The sequence below is a fragment of the Lepisosteus oculatus genome, chromosome 9 (genome assembly GCF_040954835.1).
Source record: "Lepisosteus oculatus isolate fLepOcu1 chromosome 9, fLepOcu1.hap2, whole genome shotgun sequence".
Classification (NCBI taxonomy): domain Eukaryota; kingdom Metazoa; phylum Chordata; class Actinopteri; order Semionotiformes; family Lepisosteidae; genus Lepisosteus; species Lepisosteus oculatus.
The window spans coordinates 13,728,996-13,755,209 of NC_090704.1; the positions used below are offsets into that span (position 1 = coordinate 13,728,996).

The window sequence follows — 26,214 nt, forward strand, 5'->3', positions numbered from 1 at the left end:
TCTTGGAATCACTAAGGGGATTTAATATTAGTGTCTGATACCGATATCTTGCTAATAATATTTCCTAAATTACAAAATTACCAATCACATCATTTGCCCTAAATCCATTTCATGTCTTATTTTAAGCAAAGAAGCAACTAATGATTAAAGAGAATGAACCAAGACCATCGGGACTGTCTTGGGTTGTTTTAATTCCTTTGTGACTAAGGTTATCCTTGATGGAATGAAAAAATGCAACAGTGCAACAGAAGCTCCAGATGAGTGATGTCAGTCTTGACATTTCCTCAGAGCCAAAAGAACATAAAATGGAGCAAATGTTACTGCCAAAAACGTCCCTTATGTCATTCAGTTTATCCTAAAAGAAAATAATCCCAATCGACATGAATACCACTTAAGAGACTAAAAAGCTAAAATGATCTACAATAAAGCTCTAGGGCATCTGTTTAAAGATGTCACTTCAATCTTCATTTTCATGGACTCCATGCTTGGAGTGATCCTTTTACAACATTTCAACAAATTCCTTTCTTAAAAAAATCTTAAAGGCACGTATTTCTGGAAATACGGCAAGCTTGTATTTTTTGGCCTATGAACACCATGTAGTATAAATAGAAAATGAAGACATTAGGCAGTTATTCCTTTCTACTTCTTTACCAACCCCTCCTTTTACTTCAGCTACAGTAAACTGTTGTTTATATAAGTACCATTGACATGGCTTAATAGCTTAATTTTTCTGTATTTACAAACATCCATATACAGGGACATTAATACTCAGGCCATTTACTAATTCATATTGATTTCTCTAAAAGAAGACAAAAGCAGCTATTTGAACACAAAAGCCAGCAGTGCCCTGTAAAAATAAATGACAGATTACCATCAATAGATCTGCAATGGGTTATGTGGAGCACCAAAACCATTGTGTCAGCAAGGCCTCAGGCACCAGCATCTGCCCAGCCTGAACGCCTCCGTGGGCTTGTGTCCATATAACAATGCGCCTGCTTCTCATGTTCGTTGCAGAGATATTCTCAACAATGCAGTCTGAGGTCAAACAGACACTCAAAAAAATAAAACTGTACTGTCAAGCTGCTCAATTAAATCTCCCCCAAAAAACAGACTTATGTATTGTTAATGACCCAAATGTTAATACAGCAGGTACTTTAAATGATTTACTTAATTCTGATGGGAAAACAAATAAAAAATTCAAAGCAGCACATAATGCAATCTAGTAAATCTCCTTTCTAGGGATCCCTCCAGTTATATTCAGAAGAAGGGCTCTTTTTGTGTGGTAAAAGTATAATAAAAAAATAAACTGCATGTTAAGCAATGGAACAACTATTGGTCATTTTGTCTGGTAAAAACAAAACAGTGTTATCAAAACTGCAGCACTTGATCAAACAAACGTTTTTAAATGTCCATGTGAAAGACAATTCTTTTGGTCCGGATAATGTTATTTAAGATGATCTCTGTTATAAAAAAATAATTTATAATGTGGCAGCTTGGACAGCAAGAGGCTGCATCACTATCAGAAGAGCAGTCTCCAATTCAAGACTACAGGGTTTAGAAACAACTAAAGCAAATGGCTAAACGTGGAATTACTTCTTTAATATAATTTATTGCAGCTTACTATAAATCAGTTTTAAGATAATGAATAACTTACAAAAACTCTAGTAGGGCTTTGAAACTGTCTGTAGTTGCTGTGAACTATTACTCTATACTGCATGGAGCATAATTAATAAGAATTATTACAGTTATATTCAAATTTCATATTAAAATATTGCTTCTTGTCACACTGACAAATATAGAGAAATTCTGTTTTGACAGAAAAACTTTGAAAATACATGGACTTCGATATTTTCAAATTACGATCCACTTAATGTATGCATAATTTTGACCACCTGATTAATATGTAAAAATAAGTGCAAAACAGAATTTAAGACCTTAAAGAAGATGGAAAAACACATTACAATATTAGAAAAAGTCCTTGAATTCTATTCTAGGAAATCAGTCACTTTTAGTTTTCTATTACAGCTTTTTAAAGGCTTAAAAAAACATAGTTTTTTCAAAAGGTAATAACTTAAAAGAATCACACAGCTAATCATCGTAATGCTTAAAATAAACTAGCTTCTAAAGAAAACTTCTGGATTTCTGAAAACAGAAATTCAGTTTTCCTGACCTTTCTCTATTCAAGGGACATAATCATAGAAAGAGTAGATTAAAAAGGTCAGCAAGGTCTGAAGGACAAGATTAAAGTGTAGAATTGAAAAAATGGATGCAGGAGAAAGGAGATGTCTGAGATAAAATATCTGCATGTTTATGGTCTTGTGTCAATCGTACCCCAAATTAGCACAGGTGGTAGCTGAGGACGTGAAATGGCACTCTTCTTAAAATGATCAATTTTTTAGCATTCAGTACAAGTGGTATGCAAATTTCTGCAGTCCCAATTTGATATTATAATTACAGGCTACAGGCCTAGTTTCTCTGTAATGACATGCTTCCTAAATCTAAAAGGGAAACGTCATAGCCATTTCATTTTAATGTAAGAGACGGTCTTCAATTAGGAAAAAATATGCTTGTTACAGCAGTGTAAGACCACCTTCAAGAAAAAAAACAACATTATGTCATTATTTTAAATTATATATTATTTAATTAGCTTTGGTTCCCTTTTTATAATTCAAAACCAACATATCACCTGAACTATGCCACTTGATCCACCTTCTCAGATCCATACTATAGATCAGCTCAATGGCATTTACTGCAAAGAAATAAATTAAAACTAAAAATGTCAGTGTCATATTTGAAATGCTAAGGCCCTTTCTATTTCCTGTTGATGTATGAAGTTAAATGTTGCAATATAACCCTTAAACTTTGGTACGTTATTAATTTATCCATTTTCACATTTTAAGAAGGTTATAATATGATAGAAGAAACAATACTATAGATGCAAAATAAAATCTTTTAAAAAATCAGTTTTGTCACCATAAGCCTGAAGTACAGTAATCAATCATGCTTCAGCTATCTCCTCAAAGTGAGATTATAGTGCCTAGGAAGATTCCCTACTCCTTGAGGATTACACTGGGACAGCTTATAGAAAATTTCAGCCCAAAACGTTTTCTGAATTGGCAAATAATTCAGTGCAAATGCAAAATTGTTCATGGCAAGCAAACGTTTTATGAAATACAACAAAAATAATACAAAACTCTTTTTCATTAGGCCATTTCAACAAGAGGTAATAAATCAGGAATCCATTATTATCTATTACTGATATTTGATGTCAGAAAAAAAAATATCCAAGACAAAATACCATTTAGCTCAAAGACAAACTGAAGTTATACAGAGAGGTTTCTAGGAATGTCTTTCATATCTAAGTTTTTACATTTTACAAAATCAAATACTACAATAAATGTACATAAATGAACCTGTCAGTTGCTACAAGGCTCATACACGAGTATTCACTTAATATAATTTGCAAGGAACGATGTCACCAAATCAGAAAATACTGTACGTTAGGAACATGTATTTGAAAAAGTCAACCATAAAGATGTTTGGCTTAACCCACTTGGCTGAAAGACAACCACCTGGCCAAAGGTCATGGAAGTTAGGAGCCTCATGAAGAGTGAAGAGTTAATCATGGGGCAGCCACAAACGTGTAGGAGGGGCACTGAAACAGTCTAAAAGAAAAATGAACGTGAGGACAAGATGGTCTTGCTATGATTATTATGGCATGTCAGAAAGTGAAGTCAAAGAGAATTATAAGTTAGAGCAGCAGAGGAGAAAAGGAAACTTGAATTCCGTCATTCTTCTTTTGTTAAAAGCTACATAAATCTGGGTCTGGTTAGCATTCTATCATTCTTTTACTATTTTTATTGGGATTACATTGGTGAATCCAAACTGTTAATCAGCTAAACTTGCCGCTACAACTGCTGAATGATTCAAAGAGGGAGAGAAGACCAGCACAAATGTTAGTCTGACAGGCCTAGCTGTCACAACCCTTTGTAGTCTCACAGCATCCTACAGCAAGTTTAGCACTGAGTGGAGGACTGATGCATCCATCACTAACAGCAAGAACATGTCACAAGCTGCTCCAAGTCATCTGTTACACTGCATGTTGAACCCCAGTTCAAGCTCACCCTGTGCTGCCAATAAGATAAGATAAGATCACTTTATTAGCCATAGACAATGTCTTGCATTAGGAATTGTCTTTTCGCATACCCCAGCTTGCTCTCCATGAGACACACGGCACACAGACGGGGAAAGAGAAGCATGGGGTCAGATTCCTCTGCCAGCCATGGGATTTGAACCAGCAACCTTCCAGCCACAGGCGCAGAACCACAGTGCCACCACTCCACCCATACTGTATACTCAGCCTGCTGTGGAATTCTGCATAAGGTCCTCAACTTCCACTTACTGTAGCTCAGAATAGCAATATGCACCATAAGGTGAACACGATTAGAAATGTAAACTGAGCATTAAATCACTAATCATTTGCTTAAACTGATACTGTTGCATCACAGATCGGCATTAAAATAAAATATTCTTATGAAAGAGGACAAAAACAAAAGCAATGCTTTCACATTACACAATTTCAATCTACCAGGTGACAACCTTATTTTGGAATTTAATTAAGAAGACTTAATAGATATTTACATCAGGAGTAGAATTGATATGTTCTTCCCGGAACCATTAGGTAATTTTATAGTGCAATATAAAAAGGATTACTTCCACTGCTGAGCAATGTTTACATATAGCAAGGGCTCTGACTATAAAATTAAGGTTGACTGCAAATACAGCTGTGGAAATGAAACAAGTAGTGTTGACAAGAACAGAAATAAGATGTCATGGCTGGAATAACCAGAACTGCCTGGGAAGGGTTAATCTGTGAGGTGCTTTAGATGTGCCGCTGAAAAATAGCTGGGCACATTATGTTCAATGACCCTTGAAGTAATGATGAGATCATGTCTTTATCTATTCATGGCTTTTCCTGACACAAGCTGGTTCACCCAGTTTGACTGAGTAATAAAATGTATTTAAATAAAACTGTCAACTTTTGTCCCTATTTTTAATTAAAAAAATTATCATTTCAATTTTCAGGACTGTCATTGTCTTGATGAGGACTCCCCTCTCAGGGAATTAAAACAGGGAATTTTCACTCACAAAAACGTATCTACCCCCAGAAAGCTCAGGTCAAATAAACAAAGGGTTTTGTAATGCACCAGCTAGAGTCAATTAAATGAACTGTTAAAACAATAAATTCACCGTCAATAACATTTGCATGAACGCATCACAATTTGCATTGCATCCTTCCTAAATACTTCTGAATGATTCTGGTTTACCCCTATACATTGTTTGCCAGTTTGTTAAGCATTTTTCATCACGCTCTTATTTTAGTCCTTGCAGTATTTTATATTGGAGGAAGGCAACAACAGATCAGTGGTAATCCAATTTGGTGACCAGCCACCTGTAAATGATGCTCATTTTAATTTGTTTCAAGCATTTATAAGATACACCGTGTGAGCTAGTTACTGCTCTTCTGACAATAACAGGCAAATTACATTACCTCACACCCATTCAGCTAAGATACAGGTTTCTGGACTAATGGCCAGTGGCATGTTCTGAAAAGATTGTTTCTGTATCTTCAGTTTAATTTCTTATCATTTGAAGTCCACACATACACATACATATACAATAATAATGTCTATACTACTGAATTATTCAGATTATTCTAAAGACTGTAGGTGAACTAAGAGCCATTAACTTTTTTCCTGTCAAAAAAAACATTTGTTGGAAATGAGATCAGGAATAAATCAGGCATATGAATAAGCAAAAAATGTTTTTGGAAGAATTTAGTATATTGATTTTGGATGTTTGGATTAAAGTTAACGGCATCTTTTTGATTCATTGATCATGCATGACTGATCAAAATACACTCAAATGACTTTGACTTTTGCATGAGCACCAGATCATCTCATTAGTAACAGAGGTCATTGTGCACAGGTGATGAGATGTGTAAACCCATTGAATGTTAAGCCCGGCAAAAATGAATAAAAACACAAAGAAACCAATATATCCCATTTATCAAGAGACCAACATCTTCGTGCCATTAGTATTTTGAAGGATGGGCCATGTCAGCACACTATCTCTAACCACCTGGTATGTATATAGCCAGCAATATCTAACCTGGCAAGACACTGCCGTCAAACACAGTCCATCAATGACAGGCCACAATCTGTTATTGATGACAATAACAGGGAGTCACAAGTTATGACACCTTTCCAGAATCAATGGAGAGATCCAAGGGTGATGACCTGGCCAAGAGTAATAATGTCAGCCTCAGTGCAGGGCACTATATTGATCAAGACCAGACTCGCTGTCCTTTTTTAGGCTCATCCTGATGGAACTGTAACTATTTTCCAGTGACAATATCTCAGCAGGGCAATCTTCATCCTTGTACTTCTCATGTAACAATGGCTGTCTTGTGAGAAGGGACCGTAACCCTTAATTCTGTGGCTGTCTAAGCACGTTTGGGTGAACTTTGTAGGAAAAAGATCCAATTTGTTTCTAGTGTTCCTAGGAGCTAAAGAGCCAAGATCGAATTTGATTATTTATCCTGACCACCTCAGAATGACTTCCATTAAGAAGACACCCAGTGAGACCAAGCACAGTTTGCCTGAATCATTCTCCTTTGCTCAATAAAGGAGCAGCACTTGAAAAAAGTACCATTTTATGAAAACAACTACACTATATACTCCTCAGTCTTCAACTGTAATATTTTCCAGGTAAAATTACTACCTCTCAATAGGGTATCTGCAATGGCACAGATGTGATGTCCTGCAACAATTCACATAGGAACTGGCTAAAAACACCTTTCCAGAAGCTTCCTCTCTTTACTATAAATAAAATAAGACACAGGGACTTACTCAAGAAAAAAATGAAAAATTAAGACAAACTACAATAAAACTGAGCCTGACAGAAGAATTTGAATTAAGTTAATGAATACATGAATAAATAAATGTTCATGCCACAGTCTTAGAGGCATGACTTACTGTGAAAAATGAGACTGACAGAATATTCGTCAAGATCTTTATCAGCGTTTCCCAGTCCTAATCCAAGAATGCTTAATTTGTTTTCCCTTTATTTTCAGTTCATTCCACTTTGAGAGACATTAGGCTTTGCTGCCAGATTCACTTCTCCTTTTCAAAGAAGTTAGGGACCAAACTGCAGCAGTTATGTAGAAAGCCCTTCCTGCAATACTGAGGATTATTATCTCAGCTGTCATCTGCAGTGACAAAAACAATATAAAACTCAAATGGAAAAATGCCCAGGAGAATATATGAAAAGATTTGTAGTAAGGCATACAATTTTATGTAACTAAAAATCTGTATGTATGTATTTAAAGTCTATTGCTCAAAACCAATTTCTAGGCAAATACTCTCATTGTTGTAACATCTTCATGATAGCAAATCAAACCAGACTTCATGCATATATAAAACTGCACAAAACGACTGAACACAAACCTATCTTCAATTAACATGTCAAAATACCTAACATGTTGCTACTTTTTCCAGGCTTGAAGAAATGTATGACTCTGACACGTCAAAAGCTGAATCTTTTTAGCCCTGAAAAGTGAAGACTATGAGGGAATCAAATTTAAGTCTTCAAAAGCATCGACGACATCAGAGCAGTGAAGTTTTTTAGAATCAACAGAGAAATCTGAATCAGAGGACACACATGGGAACTACAGAGAGGTGCATTTAAAACCAGGAACAAGCTATCCAGGTACTGTATGTTTTAAAAGTTCAGTTGAACTACAGTACTACCAACCAAATGAACTAAATGGTTGGTTTCCATTCCCTTCAATTTGTACCCCTTCCTTCAATTGTCTCCCTTTAATTTGTATCCCTTCCTATGTTCTTATGATTTCAAACATTTTCCAAGGTTACTTTATAGTACTAAAAAAGGCTATTTACAATGGCTATTAAAATATTCAAACCCCCTTGGACAATGTTATTGCGTTACAATATGGAATCATAATGTTTTTCCACATGTATAATGTGGAAACAGTCACCAGCTTTAGGTTTTTGGGAATTCACATCTCTAAAGATCTAATCTGGACTGTGAACACTGACTCTATCATGAAGAAGGTTCAGCAGCGCCTTTATTTCTTGCGGTGCCTCAAGCGATGGGGGATGCCAATACATGTGTTGGTTAACTTCTACCGCTGCACCATCGAGAGCGTCCTCACCAACGGGATCACAGTGTGGTATGGCAACACCTCTTCGCGAGAAAGAAAGGCACTGCAGAGAATGGTCAATATGGCCCAGAAGATCATCGGCTGCGGTCTCACCGAGATTAAACAGCTCTATGAGGACCGCTGCCGTGGTAGAATTCTGGCCATCACAGAGGACAGTCACCACCCCGGGCATGAGCTCTTCACCCCACTGCCCTCAGGCAAGAGATATAAGAGCATACGGACACTTACCACAAGATTCTTCAATAGCTTCTATCCACAAGCAGTGAGACTGGCGAACACATTTAGCCATCCCCCTCGGACCACACCTACACCATCACCATCTACCTCTTTATGATTTCTTATCTATTGCACATCTCCAGTCATTGTTTATACGTCTGTATTGTTAACATTCAAACTTTTTTGTTTTTTACACTTGTTTTTTACACTTGTTTTACAATTGACAGACTTTCTGTAAGTAAGAATTCCATTGTACCAGTACCGGTTACATATGGCAATAAAGTTCAAGTTCAAGTTCAAGTTTAACGGGAAGTTTTTGCTATTGATTGACAGAAACACTTTAATGTCAACACAAAATTCTACAGAAACTCCTAAATTAATTATAAACCCCAAAAGCGAAATAACCAATTGCATAAGTATTCACCCCCTTTGAGACATTCGGTAGAGGCACGTTTGGCAGAATTTACAGCCATAAATCTTCTTGAATAGGTTTCTACCAGCTTTGCACACTTGGATACTGCCATTTTTGCCCATTCTTGTTTGCAAAATTACTCAGACTCTCAAAGGTTGTAAGGAAAAAGTTGAACAGCAATTTTCAACTCTTGCCACAGATTTTGGATTGGATTGAGGTCTGGACTTTGATATGGTCACTCCAATATGGCTTTGGCTGTATGTTTTGGGTAATTGTTCCACTTGGAGATGAATCTTCTGCCAAGTCCCATGTCTCTTGCAGGCTGCAGCAGATTTACAGTACCTCCAGGATTTCTCTATACTTTGCTGCATCCATTTTTCCTTCAAGTCTTCCAGGCCCTGATGAAGTGAAACTGCCCCATGGCATGATATTGCCATCACTATAATTCACAGTAGCGATGGTGCTCTCAGGATGATGTTCACTGTTGCACTTGCACCAAACACAGTGCTTACTGTTGAAGCCAAAAGGGTCAATTTGGGTCTCATTGGTCCAAAACTATTTCTTCCGCTTGGTCTCAGATTCCTCCACATGCCTTTTGGAAAAGTGTAGATGAGATTTGATGAGTTTTTGTCACTCTCCTAAGCCCAAATTTGTGAAGCACCCAGGCAATTGACACACAAATGCAAAGTTTATCCCATCTCAGTGATGAAAGACTAATTCTTTTAGAGTTGTCACAGACCTCTTGGTGGCCTCATTGACTCGTGCTCTTCTTGCCTGGAAACTAAGGTTATGAGGACACCCTGTTCTGCAGTTTCACAGTTGTGCCATATTTTCTGTAGCATACAGTATTTCTTATATATATATAATGGACTTCATTATGCTTTTGGGGATACAGTACGTATATAATACCTTGGAAATCGTCTCATACCCTTCCCCTGATTTTCAATACCCCTTTCCCAGATGCACTTTAAAAATTACTTTTTCATGATGTAGTTTTTGTTGAGACCTGTACTAATCAACTGTGGAACCTCCCAGTGATAGGTATATTTATCCTGAACCCATGTGAAAAACCCTAATTACAGACAGGTGGACTCAACAAATTATGTGATTTCTAAAATAAAATGGTTGCACCAAAGCCTATTTACAGTAGGTGTGTCACAGTAAAGAGGTTGAATACTTATGCAATAATTTGTTTTCCGTTTCCACAGAATTTTGTTTTCACTTGTGTTTTGTGTCAATTAAGGCCAAAAAATCCCATATAAATTGTGATTCTATGTCACACAGTAAAATGTGAAAAAGTCTAAGGGGATTGAATACTTTTGATAACCACTGTATGTAATCTGAACTGGTTTATCACCTTGTAAATATTTGTAATGAAAATGAATCATAAAAGCAAAAGGACAATGCTAATGATTATTTTTTATCTTTACTTATGTATAATCTTAATCTTAATCTATTTACATAAAGAAAGATGCATCTTGTGCATTTTCTAGTTGATTCCAAGACAAATGATGAAAACCTTTTAGAAATTGCTTTCTCTCCACTGCTTGATTTCCCTAATGCTACATTTATGCATGAGTTGTTTTAACTTCTTTTTAAAGTACACTGGTTATCTAACGCACATATAGTACATGTGAAGCTGTTTCAAAACAATGATCAGACTAAAAATAAATCTCCTGCTATTTAATCTTTATTCAGTACAAACAGGAATCTGCTTAATATTGAAGCAGAATGTTCTTCAGTTTTGAAAGCTATGATAGTTTGAACAATTAGCATATTTCACAGTGCACTGGAAGATAATCAGATGCTATTCAACTTACCCCCAGAGGCCTTCTTACGTCATAGACTACCAAAGTAATACACTAATTGTTGAGATCTGTGCTATGGGAAAACAATTGCTTCCATGAGACTGGGAAAACCGTTAAATTACTCATTTTGAAAGGCCCGATGATAGCACTTGATAGTGTTAGTTCAGTAAAGTTCAGTAAACAGTAAAGCTTTTGAGTGGTGAGTGGCTCTATATTTAGAATGCTTTCTAAAGCCATTTGATATAAATGTCTTTACTTCTCTTTTTATAAAGAAAAAACAGTTTTCCATTTAATTCATCCCATCTTCCCAAGCAATACTGTGCTACTCTGCCTAAAAGGAATGCAGACATTTTAAGATGTCAGGATATGCTGATGACAATGAGAAAAAAAAATGTTCCTTCTCCTAATGAGAATCATACACACTTTGTTCCGAAAAAAGATCATTCTAAAAAATACAGCATTTTGTTAACCAGTTAAAGCATGTGTAGCTCTCCCGAAAAAATCCTGTTTTGATAATTTGATAATTTTTCAGTTATATCTTGGGTCCTTTGACAATGTCAAGAGGCAGCACAGTGATGAGCCAATTAGAACAACTGCCCCGCACCTCTTGTGTCCTAGGTTGAAATACAGTCTGAGGTTGCATTTGTATGCTGTTTGTATATCCTCCTTTTGCCTTCGTGTGTTTCCTTTCACAGTCCAAAAACATGCTGTTTAGGTTTTAATTAGTTCCTCTAAAATGTCATGCGTAAGTATGTCCAATTATCCTGCACTGGGATTATGCCCACGGTGTATTTTCCTGAATTGCACCCATTGTCTGCAGGGTTAGGCTCTGGCTCAGAGTGGTTCTGTATTGAACTAAGTAGTCTTAGAAAATGGGTAGGTGATCATGTGTACTGATACTATATCCACTAATATATACTGGGCAACTCCTGACAGATTAAAACACTCTGGGGTCCTAGATTATTTTTTTAATAATCTTGTTTCTGTATTATTAGTGCTGAAATAACTGTTGAATTATTATTACTGCTGAAAAAATATGCAACACTTTGAAGAAATAAAAGTTTAATAATTTCCAGCAGTATATCGCTTTTTATCCCTAAGGGTCCAAAAAAGCTATATATATATATGTGATACGGAAACAAATCTTGCTAAAACAACCATTCTATCAAAGTCTCTTCATTCTACAGAGGATTACAGTGAGCCAAAGCCTAACCCAGTAGAGACAGGGCACTGCGCACGACTACACCCTGAACAGGATTGGAGTCCACTGCAGGGTACACAGACATACACACAATGGTACAATTTAAAGACTGCCCAACTGACCTAACCAACATGTCTTAAGAGGATGGGAAGAAACTTGAGAAGCTGGAGAGAGCTCCCAAAAACACAGAGAGCAGAAGAAAACAGCACACATAAGGCAGCCGGTCTAGAACTGACATAAAAGTAATCCCCAAGCCTAACACTACTCTGAGGCGTGAAGTCTGTGAAACAACAGGTCTATGCATTGTGCATCCATCCAACACTTGTTGGAATATTCTTAAACTCCTAAGCAATCAGATAATTACTTCTCATTCCCCACTGTCTTTGTCCAATCACCTGAAGCTGACATAAACCATCAAACCATAATATTTCCTCCTCCACGTCTTATAAGAGGCCACAGATATTCAAAATCATTCTCCACACCAACAGCTCAATCCAATATGAACACAACGCATATACAGCTCTTCTGACCAAACAGCTTCACTGAAAAAATCTGAACTGGTAAAGCGTTTCTAACAACCAAACTACTGAATTCCACCTCTCAAATTCCCTGTTTTTGTGGACACTTGTGGGCACAGCATTCTCCACATGCAGTAGCGCCGACATTATACCCTTCAATATAATATAATACATTTGAATTTTCTCCTTTTGCTTAACAAATTGGCTTGATTTTGCGGAATAAAAAAATGGCTTATTTGGCAAAATCATTTCTCGTTTTTTTAGATATTATATATACTGTTTGTAGACAATTTTTATATTGAAATATATAGAAAAATTTTGAAAACAGAAGTGCAATACTGCCCGAACAATTCAAGCACACACTTTATACATGATTACACATTCCTTCAATTTCAATTACCTCTTCTCGTTTTTGTGAAGTGGAGCATGGAATAACGGGAGGGTGGTTGGTTCAACCAATTTGGCCTGTATAACCAATAAAAACTATTCTTCCAGGGGCATTGTTATTAAAACATAAAATATTAAACATACCAGATAACCACTGTGAATTACAGCACAAAACTGCAAAACAGGTAAAGGCACACCTATTCTATACAGGATAAAGGTAATGCAAAAAAAATATTTATATAGAGGTCTTGGCTATACAGTATTTCACAATTGTGATCCAGAACCTTAGGAACATGTTAGATGAAAGAAAATGGGTAATATTCAAGTGAAAACAAGAAATGAAATACATAAGTGGAGTTTATGTTTGATTGTATGTTGAAAAGCATCCAAATAAATCAAGAAAATGTCCTCCTGTGCTATTAAAGGGTGAATTGCACGTATTCCCTTGTTAGAATTAAAACATCATGATAGATAAACGTAAAACAGATATTTCTTCCAGATTTATGTAAATGTAAATGTTTCTTAATACAACACAGATAAAACATAACCAGAATTACAGTATACACGGCACATTCAGCTTCTGGTTCCCAAAGATTGTTACATACAAGAAAGAAATAGCATTCTCAATTTTCCTTCAAAAGTGCTTCTATTTTTATACAGTCTATATTGTTTTGAAAGTCGGCTTACTTGGAGGTGGGAGGCTGAGCATTAGGTGGGTAGGTTTATCTATTCTAAGACGCATAAAAGCAAAACCACATATTCAAAACTAAAAACAGATTTTGCTAACATAAACCTATTCACATTATGAACAATGACTTTAAGGAATCATTTAAAGGTCCTTGCCTTGTAAAACACATATGTAAGCCTTAAAATATTCAGGAAGCATTTTTCCACCACACAATAAAACTGCCAGTGAGTAATCCCCAAAAAAACATTTGTCCATCAGCGGATCTGTGTGCAAACTCTCTAAATTATCTTAGCAATACTACGTCCTTTGAATGAAAATAGTTCGTTTTAAGGCAATGAAGCACAAGATAAACTAGTAAAGGAATGTAGCAGAATATTGGAAGAATAATCAAAGACAATTTCTTTCTACTGTAAATCTTATAATATATTATGTTTTGCTACCTAATTTGTAGCAAAACATAATAAAAAGAATGCTTTAATCCCAACAGAAATTAGGTACTATAAAACACATGCGAGTTATTTATATATACTGTATATGTACAAACTGCAAAGCTAAGAACACAATTTAGGTAATAATTCCGCTAAACAACCCAAATACCTTTAAGCAAAAATCAAGTCTTACCATGTATGTGCAACTGTGAATCGGCGTCGCTGACGGATACTTTTATTAACCAACAACTTTCTGAAGAGACGAGGTGAATTCCTTGGTGAGCTTCGTGGAGAAATTTTGGGAGATGTGGTTCTCTTCCCAGACAGTTTGGGGGGTTCCAGTTCTAAATGCATATGCTCTTTGAAAGTCCGGATGCAAGAGTCAGGTTCTGGAGCTGTGAGCTCATTTGAACTGGGCTCTCTCCCTGACATACTGGTGAGGGTGATCCAATTCTAAACCCCTCAAAACACAGTAACTATGCCATAAAAAGATGAGGAAGGAGAGGAACTGCAAAGCGTGCTACTGGTGAATGTAACCCAGGCTGCGATACAAGCTGTCCCTTTTCTTAAGTCCAGGCCTTCAATGTTATGCATTAGCTATTAACACGGCTCTCTTCCAAACATTGATAAGCAAATGTTTTAAGAGAAAGCCTTATGAGCATGGATACACCTCCTGAGAAAAAGCTGCGCTCATGTGCTCTCTCTGTGTCGGAAGCCTCCTGCTGGATATGGTATGTCTGCAAAGTACACACTAACACTCACTGAATCCATTCAGCTGGAGGAACCACCCTTATGAAATATTCATCAGGATCTTCAGATCAATCCTGTTTCATCGAGTTGTTCCTTCAAGCGATTAGGGAGAGAGGCCTCTCCGTCTTAAATATAGGATGGTAATAAGTCACCTTTCAGACCAAGAGGATAAACAGCCACAGACCAGCTGGCAATGCAAAACAAAAATGTTCATTCAGAATAAATATTTCAGAATTCTGTACATTCACACAGGAGCTGAAGGCTCCTCCTATTGCATGCTTATTGGCTCCCGGTCATTTTTGACAGAGGATTTTTTTTTCAGCAGGGTGCTTCTGCAAAGGCAATTGGTCTCAGTAAAGCTGAATAAATGCTGCTGAATTCCAAGGACTTGTGGCCTTTCACAGCTTGCTGGTGTTGAAATTAGAGATAAACACTATCAGGCTAAACACAGGCAATCTTACATTAAATTACAGGTAGGAACAAAACCCAGAAAAGAGACAACAGCACAGAACATAGTATATGGATTCAAATTACACATTTTAAGAATGAAAGGTAAACATGTAGCCAAATACAAAGATTTCCCTTAATTCCTTTACATGAAAAAACTATCAAGCCATTCAGTCATTTTGAAATACTGACTGGCATGCACTGTAAATACAGATTGCAAAAATGTAGAAAAATACTAGCTTTATTTTCTTTTGAAGGGAAATCACGTAAACCAGACATGGAAACAAAATCATAAATCAATCTTTTTCTTAACCAGTTATCTGACTACTTCCACAGACTAGAAATTACTTACTTTACAATTTAACTACATTAGTTCTAGCTGGTTTTCTTCCTGATTCCACAGCTTGCTGGTGACAAATTAAAGATAAACACTATCTTTAAAAAAAAGAAGATATATTTTCTTTTGGGGGTACATTTTTGCTGAGCTACACTTTCCACATAATGTATTGTGTGTCACTTAAACATTGCATTATCTTAACTGTTAATCTTAATTGTTTTAACTCTGTGTAACCTAATTTCAAAAAGTGCTTAATTGCAATACTTTTCCTACAAATTCTGCTAGAATTCCATGTTCTGTATTGGGGCTGGCACCATATCTGGTAATTACAGACAAGGTCAAGCACACACATTTCACTAACAAGTGAATAAAGCACTAATTAACACCTGATAATGACTTCCAACAGGGAATGATGCTTATCTCATTAATAAGTCATCTGAAGAGTGGAACATGAGGAACAACTGAAGTCGAGTGACTTTTTATACTTAAAAACATGTTGCAAACCAGATCCAAAATTCACAAATCAAAATATCTTTTCGCTTTTTGCCACTTTCAATGACTGCCTGTCTGATGACACAGATTTTACATTTAATTGAGCAAGTGAGCCCATCAATGAAGACATTACTGTGTGTTAGACAACCACAGCCAGAGGCTCAACATCACAAGCCAAAGGCAAGTGCTAACTAAAGTCAAGGTCACCTTCCACATGCTAGAGCTTTCATTGTGAGGGCTCTACTGCTATTAGAAAACATTTTTAAAACCCTCATACAGTATTTTGTCTGGTAACCTGCCATTGAGGAAAACAGTCCCTAACACGCAGTACTTAGAAAAGGAAAATTACAGATTTTGTTTTATTTTGATTAAATATTTCTATACGTATTCATTATGTAACGTAATGTTTCCTTATTAGCCCTATACAATTTCGTGCATTAGAAATTCGGCTTTTTGCATACCCCAGCTTTTTCTCCATGGAGACACAGACACACAGACAGGGAGAGAGGCTTGGGGTCAGAGCGCAGGGTCTGCCATTGTACAGCGCCCCTGGAGCAGTAGGGGTTAAGGGGCCCAACGGAGTAGGATTCCTCTGCCAGCCGCGGGATTTGAACCGGCAACCTTCCAGTCATAGGCGCAGATCCTTAGCCACAGAGCCACCGCTCCGCCCCATAATCTATGCTAATATGAGTGAGTGTGTGTAGAGTATGTGTACGTGCCCTACAACAGACTGGTGTCCTGTCTCCTGGGTTTATCCTGACATGCCCTCAAAGCTTGCCAAGTTAAGCCCTGGAGTTAGGCCCTTCTCCACCCTGTACTGGATAAAGCAGTTTGGACAATACATGGATAGTGCTACTATTTTGATACTTATAAACTTCCAAAGTTATATTAATGACATATTAATTCTTAGTTATTCTCATGGCAGCTGCACACAACTGAAACAACTGGAGATTTCAGAAGTCTTTGCGAGGGTAGGTTTTTTCACTAAAGCTTTGACCCAAAAAATCCACCACAACTTCTTTCAGATATGCTTGGTGATGCAGTGTGTTGACTACAGATGAGGAATATTGGATTACCCAGTTTTGGTGACCTTGAAATCTCCCATCTCAATAGTGCAACCTTTTAATCTCTGTGTCTATAATGAATCACAGATGTTATAGAGTTGTGTTCTTCATTACTAAAGCAAACACTATGAAGAGTACAGCATAAACCAAGTGCAAAGTGTGTAAGACAAAGTTACCAGGTTCAGAGCAATTTTTTAAAGGAAAAATACCTTTCTAAGGGTACTGGTGTAAACCTTGGGAATTATTCTACATCTTAAAATATAGCTGTATTTAAACTTAAATATCTTACAGTACATTAAGCATTGCTTTGCAAATGTTTTTATCAGCTTACAATCATATTAACAAGCAGCTTTTACAATTAAACTCAGAATGTAGAAAACATTTTTGTTTGGGGATGTTATTTTCTATCTATTCCATTTTCTTTTCATGATAATTATTTAACAACATCATAAAAATGCTTGGAAGATGAGTAGTTGGGTTTTACATACACAGAAGTTACAAAAAGTTAATAGCTAAAGTGAATCAATTACCTAATGTTGTACCATAAAGAAAATACAGAATTTTGGAATACTGAAAAAAAACTTATTTTCACCCCCATGGATATTCTGTGCAAGAGCTCAAAATTATCTTTTTATGTACATAATATTTGGTTAAAAAGGTATATTTAAATCTGTGTTAGCTCCAAATGGCTTCAACATATGCCCTGGAACATCAGCCTTAAATTATTTAATTATTATCCATTCATTATTTAACAGCTACACAGCTGAAATTAAAAAGAGTGCACCTGAGAACATACTTTAAAGGCAGACTTACAAACAAGCTCGTGAGGCGCTACTGTTTTTGAGAGTGACTGAATCAAATCACATCAATGCTGCCTTATAAGTACCAGAAGACTGTGAATATTATAACTTAGAGGAAAAAACCCTTCCCACTGTAACTCATTAAAAAATAAATCCAAGCAAGGATTTTGTGGTAGGATACAGCAACCTCTTTGAAAATTAACTTTTTTTTAAACAGCTTGTTATTTGTTGATTGGTCGAGAGGCTGATTACGAATGGCGTAATAAGGCAAGTTGGACGAATTATTGAACCAATGGGTAGGGAGAACAACCAAAGTCAGGAAGTTTGGAACATAGAAACAAAAACACAAATGGACCACACTGGGATGTAACATGAATGAAAAAAAATCACTCCAAAGATTAAGGTTTACTTTGAATGTGTTTAGATATTTATCAGATATATGGATTGTTTTTGTCTTGTTCACATGTAAACATATGGATAAGACAAACATGGTAACTTAGAAAGGTAAGAAGTAAATATGGACTCTCCGGTCATCCATGAACCATCTGAAAGTCTTACATTATAATCTTCCTGCTGAAACATAAGAGGGAACTACAACAAAACAGCCTTCACACCATCCTTTCAAATTGAGCATGGGTCATTTGACATTACTAAACTAACAGCACAAGTCCATTTGCGAAACCTGAGGGACATACTGTAGCTGTGCTGAGAAACCTACAAATACGTCTGAGGTCAGGGGAAAAAAAAATCAGCAGCAATCTAACCAAAAAGTCCAAACTGTACAGAAATTACAAAGTTGAAGATGATCTACAGTAAAAATCTACTGTACAAACAAAAATCAACTGTTTTAGAAAGTTATCCTTCCATATTATTTCTGTCTGTTTAGTTTACTGTTTTCTCAAAAACAAATACTTTTCAGAAAGCTTTCTGGTGAGTTCACCACAAACAGCTGAAACAAGCACACTGAAGGAAAACAATGGCATGAACATACAATTGATTCTCTAGTTTGGGTATGTTTCACAAAAGTAACAAACACTGAAGAGAACACCAGAAATATCCATATAGAACCTACACTATAAATACAAGTCAAAGATTTACTACATGTGGCTTGCTAAAGAACAACTTCTCAATTGTATCAGTCATATCTGAATAGGAAGTCAAAATCAAGAATGTATGTTGCAAACTGTAAAACTGTAGCAAAAGCCTTCTCCTTCAGATGTTATACAGTATAAGTTGTATTCAATTACAGTAGGCTGCTTTGAGCCAAGTTGAGTATACAAATAAAAATGGATGCTGGATGGATCTTCAATTTAATATAATGGCTTCCCACTGATGTAAAAATGATTGCATTCCAAAAATAACTATTGTGTATCCTACCATCTGCTTTTGGAACAGATTAAAACACGTATAACCAGCCGCAAAAAATGATTAAAAATTTAAGACAAAATGTAATGGATTTGTACTTAGACTATAGTGGAATTTCTGCTAAAGGAAATTTACTATTAGTGGCATTCATAAAAAAATAACATTACAAGAATTTTAAAGTGAATGAAAATGACAAAAAAAAGAGGTTCAGCAATTACCCTTGTACTTGGGAATCATGTATATAAACATCAAACAACACTAAAACTCAGGAAGATGTCAGGGACAGCAATAAAAATTAGGCATTGTTAAACCCATATGACAATGCAATTTTAGATTATGATAATTCTGCTGAATTTAATTAAATGCTGTACAATATATAATGGCCTTATAGAATACACAATTATAGGAGGATCAAGTCTTATAAGTTTGAGTTTGACAGGATTGGTAAACTATTGTACTATATAATAGCCTTATAAAAGAAAAGTGCAGTTTCTTATCATCTGCAGACGACACTACCTTATTTCACAATTGTTATGTAGCTGGGAAGAGACTGGAGACCATTAGAGAGATTTCCAGTGTTTTTTTTACACATATCTTGAAACTGAAACAACCCCTCAATGACATGGCCTAAGACACAGATAGAATTGACATTTTCCTGATTTCTGTGAAAATGCTGTAATAATCTATAATTACAGAACATTGAAGTTGCCAAAGTAGAAATACAGAGTTATAATTTGGGATGACAATTATAGCTGAAAAACATAATCAAACATGAAAAATATTAAATGACGATCCCTAAAATATTGGTGCTTTTTGAAATTAAATGTGTATTTAAATATTTAAGTATTGTTTTTGTTATGTCAGTTATTAAAAGCTTTAACCATAACCCAGCTACAGTACAGTATGTCAAAATACTGTAGCTTCATACAGTACATATAAATAAACAATTTGAGAGAGGAGATGTGTCAGGTTATGAGCTGCCAAAGAAGAATTAGAGGTTAATTCCATACTGAAAAGTAGGAAGAGAGGAGAAAAAAACATTCTGCAGGTGTGTCACTTCAGTGTAGAATTAACTTGTACATTTTTCTTCATAAAAAGTTCAATACTGCAGCAATGAAAAACATATTAGGCAAATATAAGAATTCTTACTATACAAATCATGATATTTCTAAAACATACCTTCCATTTATGAACTCTTTTATAGATAAATGCAAAGCTAAGTGACACGCCAAAAAATGGACGAAAATCCAGCATGACTCATCTTCCTATAAAGGCTCCCTCTACTGGCTGAATATTTCAACAGAGGCATTTTCCTAGATTGTTTTCTAATATGCCAGAGATATTTTCAACACAAAAGACGTACACACAAGCAAAATACACAATTGTACCTTTCAGCCTTAAATTATCTGTCATTAATTTGTTATTTGGATTACGAAACTGATTTCAATCTAAATCACAAATAAACAATATTTAATTAAATTTTAAAACAAATATAAACAGTATATTGGCTTTTTGCAATACATACTGTATTGTGCACCTCTATAGAAATGGACATTGTAAGTATTACTGTGACCTCAAGCTGTACTTTTGTGCAATACACCTGACTGCACTCATCAAGATATTTTGGACTGTGTATCTATGGTCTTTAGGTGGAATAATGGAAAGTTGTGCAAAGTGTCTGTTGAGCCTTTTTGTTTAAACATAGGGATCCCGGATGTTTGGGTTTGAAGTGGTTTTCAGTCATGATAAGGCCCAATTCTAGGTGGAACAAAATGAGTTATTGCACAGTACTTGCAAATATTTCCACCTAATGTCAAACCACACGTTTATGCTTAGATTATAGCTTTATTATACAGTATTACATTTAATGTCTTTTACACATTAATGTGCAAAAGTGAATTTTCAGCTAGGGGTGCCAACAAGTATTCATTACCATTTCTGCTTCTGATTTATGATATTGTTGCGTGATTTATGAGTGGATCATCGCATTCTGGCAAGGATAATACCTGAAACCCTCCTAGAGGATTAGAGCAACAAAAGCCATGACATGAAAAAGAAAAATAATGTTACATTGTCAGGCAAAATTTGCTGGAACTCCACCAGTAACATCTTACAAAATATTTCAATATTCATCCTCTTTCACCAATGCCTGGGCCCAAGGCCCAATGCCTTTCTAATCTTTGTTTAACAAAACTGCAAAAACTAAACGAATAAACAAACTTCAAGAGCTGTACAGAGTACAAAGAAACTGATACTGGCATACAATGATGCAGCCTGGCAATATAAGAAAGAATTACACAATGAAGTCATTAATTTATAAAAATAATAATCAGAATATATAAATGCCTTCATACTATATGCTTCAATACATCTTTCATAGACAAGCACACAAATTCTTTGAATTCTTGAGAACCCTTCACCTTTCTAACAAGACTAATTAGCATAATATCATAATGCATATACCTCTCCTTCGTGCAAATCCTGCACACAAAAATAAGAAATGATTGTTTCACTGCTGAAAATTAATACTACGATGGGAAACAAAAGCTGATGCTAAGAATTTGCTAATATAATTCCTTCAGATTAGCTTGCAGGTTTCAGCAGATCTTCAAAAGGAAACTATCATTATAATTTTATGTATAATATTTCAAAATTTTTGCAATTATACATTTTGTGCTTTTTAAATGTACCATTGCTGAAGACTGTGTTTTAGACGGGACCGGTCAGTAACTTGGCAGCGAAAGACAGGCCGACCCCAGACAGCAAGAGTTCATAGAACCTGGACTGAAGGGCATGGGGCTTTTCGGATCAGACTGGGTGGGGAAAGTAACTCACCACTCAGGATCCACAGGCGTGATGTCTATTCTGGGCGGGACGATAAAAGGCAGAGTGGTAGGCCTGGTTATGATATCCTCATCCGGGGTCCGAGCCCTCTCTGCTTGTCTCCAGGACAAAGGAGGCAGCTGCAGATTTCCCGAATGGCGCCTCCGGCCTCTTCGGAGGTCAACTCCCAGGGTGCAAGTGGGCGAGGTATACGACTCGCTAAGGCCACAGTCTGGAGGATCTTTATTGTCCTAAAAAATGAAGCAGTCGTTTAAGACATGAATGATCACTGTTGAAAAGTAAAAAAGTCTATAAAATATCCATGTTTATGTTGTGTACATTATTCACAGTATAATAAGTAACTCTGTTCATTTACATACATTTATACATTATGTATATATACAGTATAATTTATGATACTTCCAAGACATTTTACAGACTATAAGAACTTAATAATGTACAGTGGCCAACTAAATGTTTAAAATGTATCTATTATAAAACTGTTTAATAAACCAAATTGATAATGCTAAAGCCACAAGGGTTTTTGTCACACAAATATCTGCTCTAGCATGTCACAGATTGTTAAACAGTCTTCCTAGTAACTATAAGGGATGGGAAAATGAGATTCATCTTCATTGTTCTTCTGTTGTATCAGAAAATAAAAAAATGTCCTTACCATATTGAACAAAACATAAAAACTGAAAATCCTAAAATCCAAGGCTAAAATCTAAGGAAATATTCCAAAACAATAATCATGTGGTATTTATTTGTATTTTTAAAAGTTAAGACAGATTGCTGAATTGAATATAACAACATAACTACAAAAAATTAACTAGTTCAAGTGGGACGCTGCATCAGCTGCAAAAAATGAACTATTACTGTACACTTTGAACAGTTTCTGTTTTTCCATCTTAAAGCTCAGTAAGAATTATGTATACTAGACCCTTAGTGAGACAGTATGATCTGACTGGTTCATATTTAGGACTTGTACATTTCTTTATTTTGTTTTATTTATTCAGAAGCATATCAGTTATACAGAAAAGTACCACAAAAATTCTTCTTTATGCCTGTTTCAGCTGTGCACTAGAGGGCGTCCTAAGACTTCTTACGTTGTTAATACTTCTAACTACCTAGGGTTCAAAATTAAAATGAAAAACATTTTGTACAGAACATCCCTTTATAAGGAACAATCTGTCCTCAGCAACATCAACAACAACACATTTCATGTAATCACCTGGTCAGCCAGGAGTACATTCATCAGCTGTTTACCTGCTTCTGGTCCCCTTTGTGTTTTCTATTAATATTTAGCAGGACTTTTAATCTTCAGCTAAGGTAGTTTAATAGGTTATTATGATAAGAAAAATATGACTATCCACTAGGATTTAGGATCCAAGAACTAGAAAAATAAATGAATGCATTAATAGGCTTTGGTTTTTTTCGATAAGAGGCTGTTTCCTTTGAGTATTTTTCCTTTGCTCTGTGACTGAGGGCAGCAGGTTTTAATGATTAACGGGCAAATGGATGGACATATATTAAATTATTAAGACTAGGAGTGAAAGGAAAAACTGCCAGAGTTTGTCTTCTCCAAAAAAGAAAAGCTTTTTTGTTCATTTCAAATTTTACCCCGCAAAGAGGACTACTATTTTTTTTAAGAAAACTTAATGCGCTTTTTTAAACATCTCCAAAACATTTTCAGAACAAGAGATTTTCATTTATTTTTATAGTACCGTAAAAAGCTTGTGATTTCAAAGGCTTTGAATTATTTTCACATCCAGTGCCTATCTATAAAGCTTGGCAACATATGGGTTCCCTGAAGGTTAACTACATCAGAAAATGTTTTGTGATGATAAGCGCAATGTCATAAATCATAAACACCCTGCTTCACACACTCTTCCAAAGGAAGGAAATAAAATATTAAATCAAGTTTTGGGTGGCTTTTGAATATTCTTAATGACACACACATTATTTTTTTATTATTATTTAAAATCACAATAGGTGTCTTTCAAGACAAATCAGAAGCATCTGAAGTATCCTGTTTATTAATATCAAAATTTGGTGATAATTATACACATCACAGTTTTGCTTAAAGGAATACAGGTATGGATTGCAACAGAGCTCTGAATATAAGCATGAAGTACAGCGGACTCAAAGTGAGGTCATGGCTGTATGGACGTTCCCAGAATGCAATGATTATGTGGGCTTGTTTATGTGCATGTGGGCTATTTCAATCTGGAAAGTACTGATGAGGTTAGTGAAAAGCCTCACGGCAAAAACAAGAAAGGCAAAGCTCCTGCCCTTGCCCATTTTATCAGACACACTAGCTGTGTGGAGTGAGATATGTGGGAAGTTAAAATGGTTCTTGTGTACTTGTGATCAATTCTACACTACATACAGTATATGTGACCTAAAGGCAATAAAAAATAATAGAATATATAAAAACAGAGAGGAAAGCTTTTAAATATTGCAGTTGTAATTTTGATATAAAGATAGAAAACATCAAATGCCTTAAATTTCAAAAGCTACTCTGTAGTGATTCTCCTGTTTTCAGTATAGAAAAAAAATACAGACTAAAAAGTATTTTTTTACATGATGTTGCTGTTTTATTGTACCATGGACAAAGGGTCATGCTGCTGTTTCATTGCAATTTACTTTAGCCTTCTTCAGCGTCTAATGTTAAATCACATACAGTAAATAAAAATTTTATAGCATGTTAAGGCGATAACAATAGTCTCTTCCCTATGACCCTGGATTGGATGAAGCAGCTGGAAAATGGATGGTGAACTGTTATTTAAGCTGATTTTGATCTGATTTAATCCCGATTAAATAAAACTGGAAATCACCTGAAGAACGCTCCACAGCCGAAAAGCTGTCTCTTTTCTTTTCCTTTCAGCATGGACTAAACCTTCACCTGTTCTTGTAAATCAGAAGGTTCCCTTTTGTCCAGACTGAAAAAAATCTGAAGTCTCAGTAACTCAAACAGAAAGATCTGGTGCTCGCAGCCCACTTTGCCTAGTTTTTGGAAACACTTCACATCAAGATTCATGGAAGGGGCAGAGGTATAGGTAATGAGGTTATGGGAAAGTTGACTGTTAACTCAGTCTGCCTTTTAAAACACAGACTTGTTCAGACCTGGACAAAACAGATTCATGATATATGGCAGCTTCGCAAGGAATGTTTCCACATATTTAGTAGTCATGTAAGACCTAGCTCATACTAAATGTAACATTGGAAACAGAAAAAAATGAAACTTTAAGCCAGCAAAGAATCTCAAAGATTATTTTAGATAGTTATTATCCACCAGACAGTGATCGGCTTGTATCCTGCTGCTGCCATATGGACCTTCTGTTTGAACTCAGCTGGAATCAGTGGACTCTGGTTTTACATGGTGCTGTAAATGTATCAGTCCCCCATAGAGCTATCTGAGCCCACGCCATCTAGCAGTGACTGCTGACTAATTCCCAAACATGGAATATTAATTTAATGCACTGGTATAAAAATGAGGTCAAGCACTAGAACTGTTTTCTGCACCTGGCATTGGTCCTTTAATTCTAAACATAACAGTTGTTGTGCCATTGCAAGTCTCAGTCCAAAGACTATTTATTAGTAGGTGCAGCATATGTGGTCAGACCTCAGTTTTAATCTACCCTCGCAGGACCCTCCGTGTCCAAGCCACTCAAATGAGCATCAGACCCGCTACATAAAGACTTAGTGTGGGGGGGTCTGAAGAGTCTTTAACAACTCAGAGGAGTGACACCACTCGTTAAACACCATCAGCTGTGTTATACTCTCCCCCTCTATACTCATCACTAACGTCAGCAACTGATAGGCAACTGAGTCACTACACCACTGTAGCTCGGCCAGATGCCACATACTGGATTTACCCCACTGACTAAGCTCTAAATATCTAAGCCTAGGCCAAATCCACAAACCCCCAACAAAAGAGGAGAGATATCACCATAACAGGCTCCCCATGAGCGCTGTTGCACCAACAAAATCCAGTTGTTCACTAAGCTGGAAGACATCAGGTATTCCAGACATCTGGGAGCAAATATTTGAACAGCCCACCAAGTTAATAACACTGTCACAGCACTTGAGATGACCTCAAAACGTTGCATAAAAATGGAAACATTTCTTTTGTTTCTGCATCTCAATCGGCTACTTGATATAATGGTCTCAGATACTGTATATTTATCCGGCAACAGATTTTTAATGCACATCACTGAATATTTAGGA

General features: G+C 36.0%; 1 protein-coding gene across 2 annotated transcripts in view; it reads right to left on the bottom strand.

Annotated features, from left to right (window-relative positions):
- pde4ba (phosphodiesterase 4B, cAMP-specific a) overlaps positions 1-26,214 on the bottom strand; it is a 147,721-nt gene that overhangs the window by 91,949 nt on the left and 29,558 nt on the right. Inside the window, exon 3 of one of the 2 annotated variants that reach the window (XM_006634925.3) lies at positions 21,994-22,232. In XM_006634925.3, the coding sequence (XP_006634988.1) occupies positions 21,994-22,232 (239 nt within the window). Of the gene's footprint in view, positions 1-14,096; positions 14,845-21,993; positions 22,233-26,214 lie in introns of those variants that run through there. The other variant, XM_015355585.2, reaches the window with a different exon arrangement.